The following is a 19,604-nucleotide window of genomic DNA, read 5'->3' as shown; positions in this document are numbered from 1 at the left end:
GGGGGGGGGGGAGGGCAGGAGCGGGCTGGGCCCGAGGGTCTGTGACAAGGCCAGGAACCAGGAACTGTGAGATCAGGTCGGACGTGGCCAGGCCAGGGAAACACCCGAGCTGTTGTGGTCCCCGCTCATGCGTGCTTTTCCCGTGGCAGCACAGGGACTTCCAACGGCACCACAAAAGCCAAAAGTGAGTATGGGGCCCCGCAGGCCGCTCTTGGCCCCAGACGGGGCCTCCCGGCGCTCTGGGCCAGGCAGTGACACTGCGTCATGGCAGCCAGCCCCCGCGCTCAGCTTCCTGTTTTCGCACAGCTCCCAGCCTCAGTGAGATTCGTGAGTTGGTGCGGAAGTTCCGTGGTGAAATGCTGGCCTTTACAGAGCAGCCCCAGTTCCGCCTGCGGGTCGGGGGCCTGGAGGGCTCCTTCCACGAGGGGCAGGAGGAGCTGCGGGAGTACTGCGAGACGCTCTACCTGCCGCAGCCCACCAGGATGGAGGTGGTGGGCACGGTGGATGACGTGCCCTGCCTGGCCACGGGGCAGCAGCTCGTCATCCTCGTCGCTGAGGGCGGGGAGGTGTACGCCTACGAGGAGGAGACACTGCACAAGCTTGCCAGGAGTTGGTCTGAGTTCAGGAAAATTGGGCTGCGGCACCTGGGGAAAGAAGTCTACCACTGCGGAGAGTACATAGACTCACTGGTGAGCTGGAGGGCGTGGGTTAAAGTGGAGGAAAGATACAACCTGAGGGTGGTGGGGTGTCTGGGCCCGCTACACCGATCCCAACTGTGTCAGGTCCTAACTGCTGCTCCTTGGTTGCTCTCCCAACAGGATGAGGAGGAGCGGGACAAAGACCCAGTAATCCAGCACTTGAGGCAGAGTGCTGAGCAATTCCTTGAGCAAGGAAAGGAGGAGTTCCACCACCTCCTGGACTTACTGGAGAACCAACCTGTTGCTGCTTGTCGAATGCATGTGTGTGATGAGGGTGTGGCTGAGGAGGAAATAAGCCGGTAATCTGTGTCTCTGAGTACTTCATCTGCCCTGTCCTTGAACACCTCCAGGGACGGTGACTCCACCAGCTCCCTGAGCAGCCTGTTCCAACACGTCATCGCTCATTCTGGGAAGAAATTCTTCCTCATATCCAACCTGGTGCAGCTTGAGGCCATTACCTCTCATCCTATTGCTGTTACCTGGGAGCAGAGGAGGACCCCCACCTCGCCACAACCTCCTTTCATGGAGTTGAAGAGACTGATAAAATCTCCCCTGAGCCTCCTCCAGACTAACTCTTAGCGGATTTGCCCTTAAAATTGCACTTTTTAAGGCTAACCATTGCTTAAAGCAGTGTTCAGAAGTGAGATTTTTCTTACACAAACACCAACTTGCTTTAATAAAACAGATTAAAAAATTTTTAAATATGTGGGATCTCGACTCGTTCTTTTTTACCTGTGTTACAAACATTGTGTTCTGCTGTGGTGCCAGCCAGCTTTCAGTCTTACCAGGAGGGGCTTCTTCAGCTTCCCCATCTGCTAAGTGGTAACAGAACCAAGAGGAGCTTCAAGAATTAATTCATGAAGGCTGACTGTGTTAAAAACAGCGAAGCTGAACCTGACCTTGTCTCAGGAGAGGTGACAGTCAGGGAGCCAGGGCTGTGCCTCTGTACCAGGGTCATCATGCTCCAGGTGCCAGCAGTGGGCACTCCCTCGTTTAAAGCCCCCTGAGCATTGCTTGCTGGGTGGGCACAGCCGCTCACTCACGCTCCCCATGTAGGAGAAGGGGCAGAATTGGAAGGATACAAGCATGAGAAATAGAGTTGACATAAAGCCAAGTTACCGGGTAGATCGAATCCCCCTAACGGAGGTTCACCAGAGCAGGTTGCACAGGAACACATTCGAGTGGGTTTGGATATTTACCCATGCTCCAGATGTGGTCTCCCCAGGGCAGAGCAGAGGGGAAGAACAATTCCCTTGCCCTGCTGGCCTTTCTCCTTCCTTACTCCAGTTTGGAGCATGGTGCTACATGGAACATCCCTTCGGTCAGTAAGGGGCAGCTATCCTGGCTGTGACCCCCGCTTCCCCCAGGCCGCAGCAGCGCAGCTTCCGAGCAGCTCCATGGAGCCCCGCACCCAGGGCTCAGCGCTCCAGCACCAAAGCTGTGCAGAGGGCACACCCTGCTTGTCCTCACAAGGACATATCTCATAGGCTTGAGTTTCCTTTACAGAGAAACGAAAGTGAAAGAAAGAACTTGGCCACTCCCTTGCACTGCTCTCCCGTCGCACAGTGGTGGGGCAGTGCATTCTCAGAGTCGCCGTACCAGCAGCGGGTCAAGAAGCACTGGGTTGAAGCAAACGCTGTGTCTCCCAGTGGCATTCCTCCCGTTGGTGCTGGTGCTTTTCTCCACGCATCTTACGTGTGCCCTGAGGAGTGCTCGCAGCACAGGAGAGGGGCAGCACAGCGGTAGCAGCGGTTGGGGCTGTACTGCCCTGTAAGGGCTGTGCTAATCCATCCCAGAGCGCTGCTGAGGGTCTCGGGGCAGGTGCTGGCTTGCAGGCTGCTGCTCCGCACACCGGTGACCACGCACCATCAGCCGGAGGAGGGTGTTGTAGCAGGAGTGTCACCAAGAGCTGCGGTGGTGCAGGACTGTGTGCCTTTGATAACGACAGCGTCCTCAAGTTGGGTTCAGTGACTGAAGAGCCGAAGGCAGCGCAGACTCTAAGGACCCTTTGCCTCTGCCAAGTAAGTGCTGCTGCTTGTACGTGTATCTCTGCCAAGGGGTTTGTCTGTGCGTGCTGGGAGGAGGGCAATGGGATGGCATGTGTATGGCAGATGTGCACAGCAAGTGCCCCCATCCCAAAGCTGGCTACTCCCAGCTGCCCGTGGCACTGAGGGCACTCAGCCTTGGTGATCCCCATCTTGCTGCTGCTCTGACTGCTGTGACCTCACTGCTTTCCTACAGCCCCATGGACCGGGACCCAAGAGCTACATTACAGGGCTCTGTGAACCTAACAGACCAAATGCAGGTGGGTGAAGCCTGTCCCTTCTCTTTGGGAGACAGGGAGACTTGTTCTCACTTGGGGACTGCTGCTGGCCACTCTGTAGCATCTCAGCCAGCAGGTAGCACCAGTGCCATCTAGAGATGCTGAGGGACACCCCAAGCCCATGCAGTGCTATCAGGCATGCAGTGCGGCTGGGACCTGCAGGGGTCTGTACTGCACCACTGAGCCTCCTCTCCCTCCCGCAGGGTCCTGGCCATGCTGCATTTCAGGACCGTTCAAGGTAAGGTGGGGCCTCGTGCCTCCTGTGCTCCGCTCCCCAGCCATGCGGAGGGATGACTGCTCGCCCTGCAGCTCAGGGTAACCCCAGGACAGCCACCACACGCTCCTTTCTGCTCCCACAGGGTTTTGGCAAGGAAAGAAGAGAGAGATAAATCCCATTTGAAGATTAGTGGGAATCTCTTCATCAAGCAGTTCTTGCATTTGCTGACTAAGCGGCAGCTGGCTGAAGACATCAAAACGCAATACATGGAAAAGGTCAGCACTTCCCCACGAGCCTGATGGCCCTTCTGTGGCCTCTGCATTGCTGCGCATCCCATCCAGGGTGGGGGAACTCTGGTGGCATAGCCCCCACAGCAGTGGCCCCATCCTGGGGGTGAGGGTCTGCAGGGAGTGGAGTGGGAGCCCAGGGCTGTGGGCTCTCTCTGCTCCCCACTTGTGCAGACAGCTGCTCTGTGGTGTGGAGAAATGGCATGGAGCACAGGACGCAGGAAAGGGCCATGCAAGGCAGCAGGGAGCAGGTCTGGGGCAGCGAGGAGCCATGCCAGGGGCCAGCTCAGGGGCTCTACTGTGCATCCAGGGATGGCTCAGCACTGGGTCTCTGCTTGACAACAGGTGCTGCACGCAGTGTTCTTCTTTGGAAGGCTACATAAGAGGCAGATGAGACCCAATGACTTCCTAGAGCCCAGCACTTTGCAGACGCTGCAGGCGAAGTACCCTCAGTCATTCCAGCAGTACGGCACCCATCTGCCCAGCCTGACACCATACTCCATCCTGCTGCAGTTCGTGAGTACTCTACACCTGCATGGTGCCAACCCTGGGGCTGAGGCAGGGCAGGTGGATGACAAACGCAGCACACTGTGGGCACATCCCAGCAATGCAGCCCAACAGGCTGTGAGACAGGCAGCAGGACTTCTCTCTTGCACTTTTCAAGTCACCATGAGCTGTACAGACCAGCTGGTGCTAATGGACTCAGGGAAACAGAGAACTACTTCTAATTTATCTTTCAAGACCACACTCCCCTTTTCCTGCAAGATATCAACTCCTGAGGAGTGAAAGAGGCAAGGAGGGGTCTGTACTGAGATCTGTGTCTGTTCCCAGGGCAACGAAGTAGTGGGCTGCAGCACCCAAGAGGAAATGGAGTCTTTCTTGCGTGAATTTAATAGTGCTGTGCAAACAGCAATGCAGCAACAAGAACATATCATGAAGCCCAGCAATTTCATCTTCAGAGCCGCGATTGTCTCTTACAGCTTTTACAGAGAACCTCAGAACAAAGCAGGCTTCCCTCTCTTTTACGGAGCATCTCTCTCCTGCAGCGGGGAGGCAGAGAGGGAGATCATGATTAGCATCCTGTGCCTAAGGACGTGGCACAAGGCGGTGGCGTTTGCAGTGTACCACGGGCTGGACGACCTGGCCATTGTCTTCCCTGATGAAGTGCAGTGCCGAGCATTCTGCTACAGCAATGGAGCCTTCAAGGAAAAGCCACCCTGCGTGAAATGCAAGAAGATGTACCATGTCGACTTCCAGCCGTCTGTGGGTGACACCAGGGAAGATGTCCAGTGGCCATATGGAAACTGTGCCGAGAATGAGAGCCTGAGCAAACTGCTGCAGGGCGTGCCAGGGCTGCAGGAGAAGGTCACCACAACAGACCTGGACACCTACCAAAGCATTGAGCAAGAGTTTGCAAGCAAAATAGAAGCAAGTTTTAGAGATCAGCTTATCAAGCTGCTTCAGAAGAAGAATTTTCCTCTTCCTCTGCAGTTCTTCGAGCCACAGTGAGTGCTGGAGAGACAACTGCAGTGCTATGGCTCAGCACGTCATCCCCAAGCCCCTGCCTTCCTGCATATTCCCATGGGTCACCCCACTGAGTTACAGGTGGTGCAGGGCATGTGAGGCCAGAGCAGATGGGAGCCCCAAGCACTACAACCACTCCTGCTCCAGAAGGTATCAGCATGGGAAGGAGGAGGGCCTTCTCACTCCACCTTTATGCTGGCTCCAAACCAAGCTACATGCTCATGCCAGCAGGTTCTGCTCAGCTGAGGTGAGGGTGCAGGCTGGCTCTAGGTCCTGCAAGCAGCACAGCTTTGGGATACCCATTTGCCCCTTGCTAGACTCCAGCACACAGGGCTCTGCTTTTCACCTGTGTAAATAAACATGTCTGATTTTCAGTTATGTACCTGATGATTTGCAACAGCACCTGCACATTGTGCAGCCCTCTCCTTTCACCTTTGTGTGGCTCCAGAGCTGACAGTCCCACCTTCAGGGCCATCCATTTTCAGAACTCCATCTTTCTCAGGAAGCAGGCAGCCAGCAGGGCCCATGCAGGTGGCACTCCCTCCGCTGGGGGGGTCACAGCCTGCAGGGGGAAGGGGCAGCATGCTCTGAGGCACCTTGAGAAGTGCTGCAGGATTGCTTGGAGACAGAGCTCTGCTGCAGACGCGGCCAAGGATGACTTGGGTGTAAGTTTCAGTTTTACTGTGAAGTCCCAAGGAGCTGCTGCCCACCATCAGCCCATCACACCGCACAGGTGCTGGGGCCAGGTCAGCTAGGGTCCCTGAGGGTGGTCTGAAGCCACTGCAGGACATCAGCCAGGCCGGTGCCATCGCGTGCACTGGTCTCCAGAATGGTGATGGGCTGCGTGGCGCAGGAGACGATGTCCTGCATGCGGAACAGCGACTTCATCTCCACCAGTGACATGTAGCAGGGCAGGTCACTACGACGGGAGGGGGCACGCATTAACCACACTGCATTAACCTCCCACCCACAGCAGCATGGCACTGTCAGGACCCATCGGCCCCTCGGGCTGCTGGAAGCAACACGGGAACGGCAGCACCCCGATGCCCTCCTTACATCTTGTTGAAGAGGATCAGCACGGGCACGGCGGCAAGCTGCTCTGCGGAGAGAAGGGACAGTAGCTGGACGCAGGACGACGAGACCTGGGTCGGGTTGGCGGCATCGATCACGAACTGCGGAGAGGGACGGAAGAGGCGCTGAGGGGGGGGGAGGGGTCCGAGGGGAGCAGCTCCATCCCGCAGCCCCACAGCGCGGCCGGGCGGGAGCTCACCAGCACGGCGCTGCACTCCCCGTAGTAGCTGGGCCAGATGGGGCCCATGCAGCCGCCCAGCTCCCGCAGCGTCACCCTCCTGTGCAGCGCCAGGTCCGTCAGGTTCGTGCCCACCGTGGGCAGCGTGGCCGGGGGCTCGCCCAACTCCTTGGCCCCGTCCCGGGCACACAGCTGTGCCGCTGCGTTAAGGACAGACCAGAAGCAGCGAGCGGCGCGCCCCCACCCCGGCCCCGCGACCCCCGGCCCACCCGGATATTGCGCAGCCGCTTCCCCAGCAGGCTCTTGCCGACGCCCGTCGCTCCCAGCACCAGGCACGTGGGCCCAGGCCGCGCCGCGCCCGCCATCCCCGCCCCGCCGGAAGCAGCGCGCGCCCCCACGCCGGAAGGCGGAAGTAGCCGAAGCCGGAAGTGACTGCGGGCAGGGAGAGGGGTGGCCCGGCGGCGGAGAACGCTATGGGGCGCGGCGGCGGCACCTTCGAGCGGCTTCTCGGTAGGGGCTGGGTCTCCTTGCGGGATGCGCCTCTCGGCAGGGCCGACTCCGCGCAGCTCAGCCCCCGATATCGGGGCGGCGCGGGCCCAGGCGCTATGGCTGGGCCGATCCTGCGGCGGCAGCGGCGGTGGGGGGGGCGTGGCGGGGCCCGGGGTTGCGGTTCCCCCCGGGGAAATCGGGGCTTTGTCTTCAGCCGAGCGCTGCCCTGGGGCATCTCGGCTGGCACCTCGGGGGCCTTATTCGGGCCCTGCGGCTGCCGCTTGCAGCAGCCTCAGAGGGGTTTTGGTTCTTTGCAGATAAGGCCACGAGCCAACTCCTGCTGGAGACGGACTGGGAATCCATCCTGCAGATCTGCGACATGATCCGCCAGGGAGACACCCAGTAAGAGCCCCTTTGCATTTTGGTTTAAGCTGTAAGCACGGATCTGCTTGCGTGCAGAAGGTGAAAAGTGGGGGGTCTCACTTTGTCAGCCTGTGGCAGGATGCCACTCACTGTGCTATTTCAGAAAAGCATTAAGAGGCAGCACACCTCAGTGTTCTGGAGTACTGTTCCTGATCTTAGTAGCTGCAGGTTATATCTGGCCTGAAATTGGCAGAGAAGCTCAAGCTTGGATATGTGCGTTCCTCTTCCCAGTTTTCCTTGTGGGAAATTGGGTGCACCATGAGCTAACTGTACTCTTCTGTTAGTGAGAGGGTGACAGATTATCCGTAGCAGGTGGAGTATCCTCACAGATTCTTCTTCACCTGGGCATGTGTGCTCTCTTTCCTTATCCAGAGCAAAATATGCAGTCAACGCTATCAAGAAGAAGGTCAACGACAAGAATCCCCACGTGGCACTCTACGCACTGGAGGTAACTTCAGCCCAAACCTCCTGTGATTTAGGGGCCCAGTTCACAGGCCATGGAACTTCCCATCTCTTTCAAGCCTGCCTTCTGCTCTAGCACGGAGGCTTCATGAGTGATTGCGTTTTTCATTCTTGAATTCAGCCTTGGAGCGAGACCTTGAGAGACTGTCTTTGTGGATCTGTCTGCTTGCCCCTGGGTTCTTAAATAGTAGTGGTATAAATGACACTGTGAAATTGAAGTATAGCTCCGGTATCGTGGTGTGGATGTCTCCAACTTGACTGACACTTCCTTAACTTGAATTGTTACTTAAATAGTGCCCCCTTCTTTGTGCACTTGCTACAATAACCTGTAATTGGTGCTGAAACACAGCTCTTTTGTTTTTCCGTTGTAAACCACAGAGAAGGAAGAAAGTGACAAGCTAATACTGTCCTTTGCACTTGCAGGTCATGGAGTCAGTGGTTAAAAACTGTGGCCAAACAGTTCATGATGAGGTAGCCAACAAACAAACTATGGAGGAACTGAAGGAAATACTCAAGGTAAATGTATCTTATGTTACTTCAGTTTTTGAATGAAGTTGCAAGAGACGCAATGAAAGGAGAAAACGTGCATGTTTTGTGTTTCTGTGTGTAAGGAACAAAAGGGAAACTGGAAATCTTTTTCAGAGAAAAGCAACCTATACTGTTTAATGCAAAGGGGGGAGTGTAGAGAGCTGAAGAGTGCCTGCTGGGGAGAGAAGATGTCATGAGAGCAAAGATAATATTTGGTTATACCATGGGGTAGGAATATGCTGTAAAGGAACAGACTGTTTCGTGGTAGATGTTGTTGGGTGTGATGCTTTGCTTGGCCAGAGATGGCAAAGGACAGTAGAGAGGACATTCAGACAATTTCACCCAGGATCTGAGCACTGTATGTGAATTCCCTTCCTGTAGAGCAGCATAAGACATGCAGGAAGGTAAGCAGCCTGGTGAAAACTGACAGAAGTTTCCTCTTTGCTATGGCCTTTTCATTGGCCTGTGGAACTGGCCCAATGAGTTTTACAGAAATGTAGACCTGTATCACTTGTCAGTTTGATATAACATGATGCCTTCAGGAGCTCCTTATATCCCAGGACTTGAGACTTCCAAAAGCGAAGTGCAAATAAGAACTTGTGTCTTCAGATCCCAGTGCCAAGAACAGCAATGCATGGACAAGAGCTTGTTAAAGTGGTGCTGTTACTTCTTTATAGTCCCTATCTTCTGCCAGAAATAGACAAGCAGATGACCCAGATATTTGTGGAGTGAGCTGTGCTAGCCCTGTCATCTTATGCAACGTAGCAGAGTGTCTCTCTTCTGTCATTTTCCTGTTGGGGGCTGAGTCAGTCTTCATACGGTATCTTCTGTTGGCACTGGAATGCTGCCACAGTGTGAAGGCCAGGTGTAGTGCTACAGCCACTCCAGGCACTGAAGAAATCGGACAGGATTGGATCGAGAGATTTTGTGATTCTCTCCAGTTCTTATCTGCTTGAGCAGTTTCATAACTGTTGCAGACCCATTTTCATCCTACACTGGGAACTTTGCTGCTTTTGAACGCCTAATGCTGTTTAAAATTATCTTTGATAATTTGAGTCTCTGATGAGGCTCAGGGCTGTGCCATTTGTGGAAAGTAGGATTTTGCCAAATCTTCTGTAAGTTTGGAGCTCCAGGAACTGTCACGAAGTCACACTGTGTGGGCTGAGTTCTCAGCTGACGTAGGAGCTTGACAATGTCTCTCTGCTTCCTGGATGATTTCTGGAGTAACTGGTCATGTGAGCAGGTGATGACTTGGTCAGCTGATGACAGGGTGCACTTAGAGGCTGGCTGGGATAGGAATGGGCTTGCCAAGTTTCCTCTGTCTTGAGCTGTGATACAACTGCCCCTGCCTCCAAAGGGCAAGCTTCCCAGCTGTCCTTATTGCATCATGTCCAAGGTAGCTTTGAGTACTAATTGGCAGGAGTCTCTAAGCTGGAGCTGCTGACAGCTAGGCAGAAACAGCCTCCTGCTGTGTGTTTGTGGTGCCCTATCAGAACTGTGGTGAAGCAGATTGTGCCGTCCTGTCCAGTTGGGTAGCTGTTGCTCTTGCAGGTTTTGGAGTGCAGGATGATCAGCTCTTGTGAGAAGGTAAACAAGAATGTTGGCTGGCCAGTGCTCGTGCTTCCCCTGGGGAGCAGCTGTGTGAATCTCTGTAGATGTTTCCAAAAGCATTGTGACTACAGGCTTTTTCAAGTTGATTTGTGCCATTCTGAAGGCCGTCCTCCTGTTTATGCTGAAGTGAGGAAGTGGGAAAGCTGAAGGAGGTGTAGTCCTTGCTATAGGTTGTCCAGCTTGCAGCTTGCTTGCAGAAGTACTCTAAGTTCCTCTCTCCATGAATGGCATTTGACCCCTCTTCTGTGTTTCAGGGACTTTCTCAGTTTTTTTTTTCTTCCCCTTTCTGTGCAGAGGCAAGTGGAAACAAGTGTCCGCAGTAAGATTCTGAACCTTATCCAGGCCTGGGCTCATGCCTTCCGCAATGAGCCCAAGTACAAGGTGGTGCAGGACACCTATCAGATAATGAAGGTTGAAGGTGAGGACACTGAGGGCAAAGGTGGGTGGACAGTTGCCAAGCAGATCTGCTCTGGAGGAGCTTTGCAGGGGAAGGAATGGGTTTTGGGTCCCTGCTAGGTGTTGGTGAAATCTGGACTTAAGATATTCCGTGTGCAGGAGAAACCTTTCACAATGGAATGCTGTCTGTTCTCCCACAGGTCACGTGTTTCCAGAGTTCAAGGAAAGCGATGCCATGTTTGCTGCAGAAAGGGTGAGCTTCACTGCTGAAGAGGGAGCTGGCACTGCAGGACAGACCTTGCCGTTGTGTCCCAAGAGATACTGAACCTTCAGTTCTTGCTTTCTTCTATTTCACTCAGATTAGAGACCTTGCTGGGTGCATATTGCTCCCAGCACTTTAGGCAGTTTGGCCTAAAGTGGACAAGCGGGAAGGGACAGTTGGCCCTGTCCTGGTCAATTAGTCTCATCTTGCTAAGTGCCCCACGGAAAGGACCTACTCAGTGGCTTTCCAGCAGCATGGCAGACTGAAAATGGTAGCAGGGCATGGCTGAAGTGACTGCTGTACTCTTGCTGACTGGGAAAGTGTCACAGTCTAGTAACATGAGAGGTGACCACTTGCAAGGACCAATATCCTATTGAGCTGCAAATGCATTCTTCCTGCCTCATTCATGACAGGTTTAGTTAGAGTAGCTCCCGAAAGGCTCTGTGGAGCCACTGTCCTTGAGACATTGCTCTCTTCCTCATCTAAGTTTCTTCAAACCCAACAGGCTCCAGACTGGGTGGATGCTGAGGAGTGTCACAGGTGTCGAGTGCAGTTTGGTGTGGTGACACGGAAGGTGGGTGCTATTCCTGCCTTTCGGGGTTCCCTGGTCCTGTGCAGCTCCTCCAGAAGGTGCAAGACACCGTGAGCCTGTGTGGGAGTGCATGTGGGTGGGACCATGTTCCTATTTGAGTGACATTGTCCAACGGTGAAGAAGTGTCTCATTACCACACTGATGTCTCCCATCTTTTCCAGCATCACTGCAGGGCCTGCGGGCAGATCTTCTGTGGCAAGTGTTCCTCCAAGTATTCCACCATCCCCAAGTTTGGGATTGAGAAGGAAGTGAGAGTCTGTGAGCCCTGTTACGAGCATCTCAACAAGTCAGTACCCTTTGTGACATGTTTTTTTGCTTTCAACAGTTGGTACTGTGAGGGGAAAAACTTGGCATTGAGCCATCTCTCCAAAGACCAGTGCAAGGAGTTTCCCAAGCTGTGCAGCCAGTCTGGGTTTTGTCCCTTCTGGGAATGGGCTTTACAGCTATAATGTTGTGCAGAACTCTGGGGCTCCAGTGCTGAGGAAGGAGCACTCAGTCTGCACTGTCACCTCTTTCTGGCTTCAGGAAAGCTGAGGGTAAAGCTGCTGCTGCCTCTGAACTGCCCCCTGAATACCTGACCAGTCCTCTCTCTCAGCAGTCCCAGGTGAGTGGCTCCCCACACTAGGTGACCTAGTGATCCTGGCCTGCTTGTTGATCCCTGTAGTGGTCACTGCGTCATCTTTCTATTTGCAGCTGCCCCCAAAGCGTGATGAGACAGCTCTGCAAGAAGAAGAAGAGCTCCAGCTAGCCATTGCCTTGTCTCAGTCAGAGGCCGAGGAGAAGGAGAGGATGGTTCGTACCCTGCTTGGCATCTGGGAATGTTTTTTGCTGTACAGCCCAGATGTGCTGGGTATCTCTTTGCTGTGCAGTAATAGATCCCTAGGCGTGTCCTGGTGTGAGTGAGGGATGGAGGCCTGTGGAATGAGATTAGGGTGAAAACGGAGCCAGGCGCATGTTGCGTTGCACAGCTGAAAGCTGGGAGCAAGCTGTGCAACAGATGCAAGCCCTGGGGCCTGCCAGGTTGCGAGAACTGTATGGAGCATGAGGCTGGGTCTGCTGACTGTGCCTAGACACCGTGAGGGGATTCCCCTACCCACTGTGCCCAGTGTGCTGCTGATTGTTTGACTGGGATGAATCTGGACAGTCTCTGATTTGATTTTCTTTCTTTTTTTCTTTTTTCCCCATACCCTTTTTGCAGAGGCAGAAGACAAGCTACTCCATGTACCCGAAGGCTGAGCCCACACCCGTCACATCGTCAGCTCCACCAGTGGGCACACTTTATTCCCCACCTGTGGTACGTTCACAGGAGCCTCTGAGCGTAAAGTAACTGGGCACAGGCCAGTTTCACAGCCCAGCTCTGCCCTGCTTGGGTCAGATTTTATCCCTGTTCTAAGAGAGAAGTTTTGTCCCCTTCAGTCCTTCGGTTTTTCACAATGCTAGGGTGTTTTTGGCTGGAAAATCAGCTAGCATTTAGATGTCTCTGCTGCTGGCATGTGGCTCAGGTTGCTGCTTCCAGTAGCTGTAGTCTGTATCTGGCTGAAGGAGGTGGCTGTGCCCTTCTCAGTGCTGGTGCTCAACCACTGGTAGTTGTGCATGGCCAGGTCTGGGCAGAACAGCTGGATTGAGGTGCAGTTTTCTGGTTTCTCTAAACTGGATTCCCTGTTCACCTCTTTCCAGAATTCCTCTGCTCCTCTGGCTGAGGACATTGACCCTGAGGTAAGGATGCAAGACTGATGAGTCTGTGGGACAGGGCTGCTCACAGCAGCGCCGTGATGCTCATCTTGCCTCTCTTCCTGGCAGCTGGCTCGGTACCTGAACCGCAACTACTGGGAGAAGAAACAAGAGGAAGTTCGCAAGAGCCCTACCCCATCAGCACCTCTGTCTCTCACAGAACCAGTTGCTCAGCCTGGGGAAGCCCACCCTGCCCCACTCAGTGTTGTTGAGGTAAGAGGGGGCCTGAGCCTGTGTCCGGCAGCTTGTGAGGTGTGAGAAGTGCCTGACTCCCCCATGTAGCCCAGCTCTGCAGAGTTGCTGCTGCTCTTGGCATGGTTGAGCTGAAGCTGACTGGTTGCCCTGTCTTTCCAGCAGCAGTACCAGAATGGTGAGTCAGAGGAGAACCACGAGCAGTTTCTGAAGGCTCTGCAAAATGCGGTCACCACGTTTGTCAACCGCATGAAGAGTAACCACATGCGAGGCCGCAGCATCACCAACGACTCTGCCGTATTATCCCTCTTCCAGTCCATTAACAACATGCACCCCCAGCTGCTGGAGCTGCTCAACCAGCTGGATGAGCGCAGAAGTATGTGGGAGCTGTCCTACCCTGGGCTGGGTGTCCTGGGGAGGAGCAGGTGCCTGCCAGGGCATCCCCCAGAGCCAGTGTTTGGCATTCCCATGACACAGCTTGTCTGGAGAGAAGCCAGAACAGTGTGCAGGGATGGTCTGAGCGTTCTGCACTGAGAGGATCCCTGAGGCTGTCTTTCCTTCCCCAGTGTACTATGAAAGCCTGCAGGACAAACTGGCCCAGATCCGAGATGCACGTGGGGCTCTGAATGCACTGCGGGAGGAGCATCGGGAGAAGGTGCGGCGTGCAGCAGAGGAGGCAGAGCGCCAGCGTCAGATCCAGCTGGCCCAGAAGCTGGAGATAATGAGACAGAAAAAGCAGGTGAGGCAGGGTAGCATTTCCAGGGTATCAGGCAGTGGGCCTACCTGCACACCTGTATGCACTGTGGGCCAGCCAGAGTTGGCAAGGACAGCTGTCCTGGCAGGAGGGGGTGCTGCCATGTCCTAGCTTCCAGCCATCACAGCACTGGCATTGTTCCCACAGGAGTACCTGGAGATGCAGCGTCAGTTGGCCATCCAGCGACTGCAGGAGCAGGAGAAGGAGAGGCAGATGCGCCTGGAACAGCAGAAGCAGACCATCCAGATGAGAGCCCAGATGCCAGCTTTCTCGCTGCCTTATGCCCAGGTCTGACTGCTGGGCAAGTGACTCTCCTGCCAGGTCCTGGGGGCCATGGCCTAAAGTTTGCTTTTCTTCCCTCAATAGCTCCAGGCCATGCCAGCAGCCAGTGGGGTGATCTACCAGCCCTCTGGGCCCACTAGCTTCCCCGGCACCTTCAGCCCTGCTGGCTCTGTGGAGGGCTCTCCTATGCACAGTGTGTACATGAACCAGGCAGCACAGGGAGGCACAGGACCATATACAGCAATGCCTGTCACTGGGACAGGTATGTTAACATGCTGATTCGGTGCGGGCAGAGGCTGAACACAAGGCAATTGCTTCCATCTGTGCCCTCTTCACTTCAGATCCCAACGTGGTGAATGCCTACATGTACCAACCAGGGGCAGGCAGCGGGCAGGCAGCTCAGCAGGGGCAGGCAGTGCCCACTACAACCCCAGCGTACTCGTCCTATCAGCCAGCTGCAACACAGGGCTACCAGGCAAGTGAAGGCAGCTGCTGCAGAGCAGCTGGTGGCCAGCTAGGGCAGGGCTGGGGTGTTCTGTGGGGCTGGCATCTGCTCTCCAACCACAGCAGTGGTTCTTGAACCTTGAACTGGCGGGAGAAGGAGCTGGTTGGTCTCAGATCTGGAGCTGCTGTGCTGCTTTCCTTGTGGGTGTGGGCAGGGATCAGACCCAGCTCTGGGCTCGCTACTGTGCAGAGGAAAGTCATGCCCTACCCGCTTCCAGAAGAGAGCCCTGCTGGTCCTAGAGCTCTTGTGACAGGTTTGAGGGGAGCTCCAGCTGCTTGCACAACCTCTCACTGGCAGCATCTCCTCTACAGAATGCAGCGTCACAGTCACAGAGCATCCCTGCCATCTCGCAGGCCCCTCAGTCAGGAGCTGTGGGCTACATGGGAAGCCAGTCAGTCTCCATGGGGTACCAGCCCTACAGCATGCAGGTGAGTACCTGGGGTGCTGGGGGTCGAGGCACTGGCTGTTGCGGGAGGGTTCCAGCCACTGGAGCCTTCCTGAGTCTATGCTGCTGGGCCCAGGAAGGGAAAGGCCTGGTGGTGAGGAGTCAGCAGGCCTGCCCATGCAGGCTTGCTTTCTCCTCTACGGCACTGAGTGCTGTTGAGGCCACAAGCCAGTCTGACTCCCTTCCCCTTGCTCCTGCTAGGGCCTCATGTCGGCACTGCCAGGCCAAGAAGCAGCATTGAGCAGCCTGCCCACGCAGCAGTCCTACATGTCCGGGCAGCAGCCCCTGTACCAGCAGGTGAGTGCTGCCTGCAGGGCGGTGGGGGTCTTGGCACGGCCACTGCCTAATGGCGCCGCTTCCTCTCTGCAGATGGCCCCGGCTGGAGGGCCCCCCCAGCAGCAGCAGCCCCAGCCCACGCCAGCCCCCGTGCAGCAGACGCAGGGCAGTGGAGAAGCCCAGCTCATCTCGTTTGACTGAACGCTGCACAGGGGAGTGCTGAGAATTCAACGTAACACTACTCTTCATCCAGAATCACTTCTGTTCATCACCTCCTCCTGTCTGCTCCTCAGCTCCTCCCTGCGTGTGTCCCTGACCGAGGGGCCAAGGGACCACCGGGTTCCAGCACTGGTGCTGGGCCCCCGCTCGCAGGAGCGCAGCCCCTTCACCTCGGCTCCCCGTGCCTGCTTCCTCCCCTCTCCCAGCTGCCTCCCCTTTGCGCGGCCCCGAGGGCTGCAGCTCGGCTTGCAGGGCCCGGCCGGGAGCAGGAGGGAACCACGAGCACGTCCGTGCCCGCCCGTGTCTGCTCCTCTCCCCTCACCCCTCCTTCCTTGCCCCCGCTTCCCGCGCTCGGTTCGCGCCGGAGGAGCCCGAGCCACCACGGTGTCAATAAAGTGTGCGGAATGAGCCGGCGTGCCGTGTTGCGCTGGGCGGGGGCGGCGCCTACCGGAACCAACGAGTGCTGGCGGACCCGGCGGCTAGAGCGCCGCCCTCGCTTCACCACCGAGGCGAGGAGCTGCGGCCTAGAGCGGAGGGCGCGCGCCGCGGGGGCCGCCGGGATCGTCGAGCGCGGGGCAGAGCGGCGCCGTGTCCTCTGCGGCCGCCATGCTGCCCGCCGCCCGCCTGGCGCTGCCGCCGCGCCTGGCCCGCCGCCCGCCGCTCTCCTGGCGTTGGGGTGCGGCGCGGCCGCTGAGCACGGGCCGTGCTCGGAGGCGCTCGGAGGCGTTGGCCGGGGAGGCGCTGGCCGGGGCGCCGCTGGACACGGCCGCCAAGGAGTACTCGCCCAAGGTGCGGCAGCTGGTGCGGGACATCGCGGGGCTGACGCTGCTGGAGGTCGCCGACCTCAACGCGCTCCTCAAGGTGGGTCCGCGGGCGGCCCGGCCCCGTCCCGCTCCGCTCGGCCCGGCCCCCGCCGCCCACTGTCGCCGCCGCTCTTCCCACAGGAGACGCTGAAGATCCCGGATGTGGGGGTGATGCCCGCGGGCGCTGCCGCTCTCGTGCCCGCACAGGCGGCCCCGCAGGTACGGCGTGGGGATGGGGGGGGAGGGGGCCCGGGAGCCCTGAGCTCAGCTCGGCTTCACCTTCACCTCACTGCGACTGCTTGCAGGAGGAGGAGGAGGCCGTCCCCATGAAGAAGGAGAAGACGCACTTCTCCGTGCGGCTGACGGAGCTGAAGGCCACCGACAAAGTGAAGCTCATCAAGGAGGTGAAGAACTTCATACCCGGCATAAACCTCGTGCAGGTGAGGACGGGGCTGCCCCAGCCCGTAGCGGTCTCTGCTCAGAGGGCTGCCCGGGTTCCCGCTCGGTGAGGGCTCAGTGTGCCCAGGGCTGTGCACCCCTCCAAGCAGGAATGAGACCAGGATGCAGAACAGGACTCACTGCTCCTGGCGGGCAGCCCTCAGGGGAGCCCGGTCCCTCCCAGCTCCAAAGTACTGAGCCAGCAGCAGAAGGGGTTGGGGTGAGAGGCTCAGAGCAAAGAGCTCACAGCCCTCTGTGCCTTTTCTCCCAATGCAAGAGGTACTATGATGCTTGGGAGCAGCCAGGACCCCTCACTGCAGCTGGGTTTGGCCAAGCCTGTCACTGTGGAAGTATCCGATGTGCTTCCGTTCTGTGCTGAATGATGCTTTCATATCTTGAGGATAATAATAGCAGCACTTTCTGTTTACCTAATTGCATGGAAGCAATGCTAAGTAGTATAAAATCCGCTTTAATATGTGACCTAGAGTAAGGGAAGGATTTGCAGAGCGTCCTCCAAACTGTTCATAACCACGTATTGTAAAACAAATCATAACAGAGACACTCTGGTCCCAGTGATGTCAGTTCCATTGGCCCACTGGGAAATAACTGTCTGCCAGCTGGGTCAGCCTGAACGTTATGTCCCAGCAATGATTAAGATGCCAGAACCCTCTAAAGGATATGATCATCAGACAACTGAAAATGGTCTGGAGAAGCAATGCGAAGTCAGCATGGGTTAGCACGTGGAACCTGTGGAACAAGCTGGTTACACTTGTGATGCAGCCACAAATTAGTGCATGCAGGTTATTGCTGGCAAACTTTGGAAAGCGTGACTTAGCCAATGTGGTTCTTTGATTTAAAACACACACAAAAAAATTAGGCTGGTTTTGCCTGTAGAGGCAAAAAGTGTAGCTGATAAATCACTATTGTAAGTGGGGAGCTGTCATCTGGATGAGGTGCTTTTAAACGAGATTTAAAGTGGCCTTAAATGATCTTTTCTTAATAATTTGGAAGAGAGTACTGCTGGAAATGAGCTCCCATCTCTGCCCAGCGGCGCTCAGAGCGGGTGCAGCCGGGGCCCTGCTGTTCTTCCATCCAGGAGCTGTGAACAGCTGCTGCCTGGGGCTGAGGCTGCTTTAGAACAGAAGTTCAGTGTTGGGGAACAAGGATGAAAAACCTCGATTGTGCTTCGTGTCCTCAGTGCAGCAAGCCAGAGCAGGCTGTCCCTTCCAGACACAGCCAGGGGCTCTTGTGAGTGCGGGCACAGCTTCATCTGCACGGCAGCGCCTTATCTCTTGCAGCAAAGCATTTTCTGCCACGGCCAACACATCATCACTGTGCTCAGCATGCTCTGAGCTGACAAAACCAAGGGTCACTTTGTTCATTCTGCACAGCACACAGGAGCTGGCAGCAGCTCCTCCCTCTGCAGCCCCCCAGGTTTCTTGCTGCTGTGTGGTTTGAGGAGCGCTCTGAGTGCAGCAGGCCTGTGCCCTCCCTACCCACATTCCATTTGCTCACTGCAATTAAACAAGCAAAGAAAAAAGACTGAAAAAAAAAAGGCATGGTGCTATAGGAAGTCTTTCTAAACCAGCTGCAGAACTTTTCAAGTGCCTTGATTGTTGTCATGCTGCATAACATTAGAGGTTTGTGTATAAAGGACCGCAAATACCAAGCTGTGCTGTCAGGCGGCGTCTGTACTGGAACTTTTTTTCCCAGTACTTCAGACTCTGTGACTTGACTCGTGCAGCTGTGTACAGAACTCAGACAGCCTCTCCACCCACTGGCAAAGATACGTAAACCAAAATGTTCATACTGAAGAGACGGCCCGGCCCAGCTCAGTGGCTGCGTTAGGAGATGTGTGCGTGTGTCCCAGGCACTGTCCAGGGCTGAACACTGGGGAACACAGCGCACGTCATGTACGCACCGTGCGGGAATTGCAGGCTGCTGCCCGCTGGGCAGGGTCTGTGGCTGTCGTGGATGTGCTGCCCGGTGCCAGCGGGGTGGGTGCGTTCCAGCTGGGTGCTCTGTAGTGCGAGTAGGTCTCGTTCAAGTGGAAGTGTTGGGTTTGAGAGCATTAGGTGAAGTTTCTCTGGTCGGGCTCATGGCTTTCAATCTGTTAATCTGGTTAGCGAAAGCTGGTTTATCGGTCTCATGCTCTGCACCCTCCCACAGGCAAAGAAGCTGGTGGAGTCCCTCCCGCAGGAGATCAAGGCTAACGTGTCCAAGGAGGAAGCGGAGAAGATCAAAACGGCGCTGGAGGCAGCGGGAGGGACTGTGGTTCTGGAGTAGGCAGCCCCGTGTCACCCGGGGGGACTCGTGGAGCAGCACCGGGCGCTGCTGCCTGCCCGCGGTGCTCGCGCTGACCGAGCCGGGCCCCGGGCAGCTCCGAGCGTGAGATGTCCTCACGCCGCGTGGTGGGAATGTTCTGTCCGCACGGTTCAGCGCGGCGCTGGTGTGCGGTTTGGCGGGGCTGCCGTCTGGTTCCGGCATCACGATGAACTCTACATTCATAAAAGTCAAGTGGGAAAACCTCTGTCGAGCCGTCATCTGTCGCAGCCCGGCCCGCTTCCCCCGGGCTCCGCACATGCGCACGCGGTCGCGGAGCCGGTGCAGAGGTGCTGCTCCACCGCCGCGCAGCGCAGCGCAGCTGCTTCGTGCAGCGGCTTTGTGTGCGCGGTGGCACCGCAGCGCTGGAGCCTGCGCCGCTGCTTCCTCTTCCTCGCTCTCCTTCCTTCTCTCCCGTCCCTTCCTCCTCTGCCCGCGCCCCCCGTGCCGGCACCGCGCGTGGACGGCTCCCACCTCCCCGCCCCGCTGAGGGGAAAGCGGGCAGGGCCCGGGTTTCTCATCGCAGCGGGGCCGGGCGGAGCTCCCCGCTCGGGGCCTGGCGCGGCGGCCGCCGGT

The 19,604-nt window shown here is 56.5% G+C and overlaps 5 protein-coding genes across 14 annotated transcripts in view; 4 read left to right on the top strand and 1 right to left on the bottom strand.

The window, feature by feature from the left end:
• Positions 1-169, top strand: part of TMC6 (transmembrane channel like 6) — a 7,417-nt gene extending 7,248 nt beyond the window's left edge. Inside the window, exon 22 of the mRNA XM_021414692.1 lies at positions 150-169. The gene's annotated coding sequence lies outside the window, so the exon portion shown is untranslated. The remainder of the gene's footprint in view (positions 1-149) is intronic.
• On the top strand, positions 1,533-5,034 carry LOC110407496. The gene is made up of 6 exons (XM_021415255.1): positions 1,533-2,719; positions 2,940-3,003; positions 3,225-3,259; positions 3,381-3,513; positions 3,871-4,041; positions 4,357-5,034. Exons 2-6 carry the CDS (start codon positions 2,944-2,946, stop codon positions 5,032-5,034), a joined length of 1,077 nt encoding a protein of 358 aa, XP_021270930.1. The 5' UTR covers positions 1,533-2,719; positions 2,940-2,943.
• Positions 4,399-6,717, bottom strand: ARL16 (ADP ribosylation factor like GTPase 16). Of its 9 annotated transcripts, none has more exons than XR_002443833.1 (6): positions 6,576-6,717; positions 6,320-6,492; positions 6,106-6,245; positions 5,433-5,968; positions 4,666-4,742; positions 4,399-4,565 (listed from the first exon to the last, which is right to left on the bottom strand). XR_002443833.1 is itself a non-coding variant. In XM_021414697.1 (4 exons), the coding sequence occupies exons 1-4, from the start codon at positions 6,661-6,663 to the stop codon at positions 5,797-5,799; spliced, it is 549 nt and encodes a 182-aa protein (XP_021270372.1). In that variant the 5' UTR covers positions 6,664-6,716; the 3' UTR covers positions 4,399-5,796. The 9 variants fall into 9 exon arrangements, 2 of the variants coding, with proteins under 2 accessions (XP_021270372.1, XP_021270373.1); XR_002443834.1 differs by having other exon boundaries at positions 5,482-5,968; XR_002443829.1 differs by having other exon boundaries at positions 4,666-5,968.
• Positions 6,690-15,874, top strand: HGS (hepatocyte growth factor-regulated tyrosine kinase substrate). 2 transcript variants are annotated; one of them, XM_021414694.1, is made up of 21 exons: positions 6,690-6,808; positions 7,105-7,189; positions 7,583-7,658; positions 8,096-8,188; positions 10,106-10,229; positions 10,408-10,460; positions 10,975-11,043; positions 11,223-11,347; positions 11,587-11,665; positions 11,755-11,853; positions 12,260-12,355; positions 12,739-12,777; positions 12,862-13,005; positions 13,150-13,360; positions 13,551-13,723; positions 13,886-14,026; positions 14,105-14,282; positions 14,362-14,495; positions 14,837-14,953; positions 15,172-15,267; positions 15,340-15,874. In XM_021414694.1, exons 1-21 carry the CDS (start codon positions 6,772-6,774, stop codon positions 15,445-15,447), a joined length of 2,277 nt encoding a protein of 758 aa, XP_021270369.1. In that variant the 5' UTR covers positions 6,690-6,771; the 3' UTR covers positions 15,448-15,874. The 2 variants fall into 2 exon arrangements, with proteins under 2 accessions (XP_021270369.1, XP_021270368.1); XM_021414693.1 differs by having other exon boundaries at positions 13,147-13,360.
• On the top strand, positions 16,046-19,234 carry MRPL12 (mitochondrial ribosomal protein L12). The gene is made up of 4 exons (XM_021414696.1): positions 16,046-16,326; positions 16,410-16,487; positions 16,574-16,708; positions 18,876-19,234. Exons 1-4 carry the CDS (start codon positions 16,072-16,074, stop codon positions 18,990-18,992), a joined length of 585 nt encoding a protein of 194 aa, XP_021270371.1. The 5' UTR covers positions 16,046-16,071; the 3' UTR covers positions 18,993-19,234.

The sequence above is a fragment of the Numida meleagris genome, chromosome 17, assembly GCF_002078875.1.
Source record: "Numida meleagris isolate 19003 breed g44 Domestic line chromosome 17, NumMel1.0, whole genome shotgun sequence".
Taxonomy (NCBI): domain Eukaryota; kingdom Metazoa; phylum Chordata; class Aves; order Galliformes; family Numididae; genus Numida; species Numida meleagris.
This window is presented reverse-complemented; position numbering and strand designations above follow the sequence as displayed.

Coding starts and splice junctions, on each gene's coding strand:
- HGS (XM_021414693.1), top strand. CDS start 6,772: ATGGGGCGCGGCGGCGGCACCTTCGAGCGGCTTCTCG. Junction 7,659..8,095: donor TGGCACTCTACGCACTGGAG/GTAACTTCAGCC, acceptor TTGCACTTGCAG/GTCATGGAGTCAGTGGTTAA. Junction 11,348..11,586: donor TGTTACGAGCATCTCAACAA/GTCAGTACCCTT, acceptor TTCTGGCTTCAG/GAAAGCTGAGGGTAAAGCTG.
- MRPL12 (XM_021414696.1), top strand. CDS start 16,072: ATGCTGCCCGCCGCCCGCCTGGCGCTGCCGCCGCGCCTGGCCCGCCGC. Junction 16,488..16,573: donor CCGCACAGGCGGCCCCGCAG/GTACGGCGTGGG, acceptor GACTGCTTGCAG/GAGGAGGAGGAGGCCGTCCC. Junction 16,709..18,875: donor CCGGCATAAACCTCGTGCAG/GTGAGGACGGGG, acceptor ACCCTCCCACAG/GCAAAGAAGCTGGTGGAGTC.
- ARL16 (XM_021414698.1), bottom strand. CDS start 6,663: ATGGCGGGCGCGGCGCGGCCTGGGCCCACGTGCCTGGTGCTGGGAGCG. Junction 6,493..6,575: donor GCTGGGGAAGCGGCTGCGCA/ATATCCGGGTGG, acceptor ACGCAGCGGCAC/AGCTGTGTGCCCGGGACGGG. Junction 5,969..6,105: donor CTGATCCTCTTCAACAAGAT/GTAAGGAGGGCA, acceptor CTCCCGTCGTAG/TGACCTGCCCTGCTACATGT.
- LOC110407496 (XM_021415255.1), top strand. CDS start 2,944: ATGGACCGGGACCCAAGAGCTACATTACAGGGCTCTGTGAACCTAACA. Junction 3,004..3,224: donor ACCTAACAGACCAAATGCAG/GTGGGTGAAGCC, acceptor TCCCTCCCGCAG/GGTCCTGGCCATGCTGCATT. Junction 4,042..4,356: donor ACTCCATCCTGCTGCAGTTC/GTGAGTACTCTA, acceptor GTCTGTTCCCAG/GGCAACGAAGTAGTGGGCTG.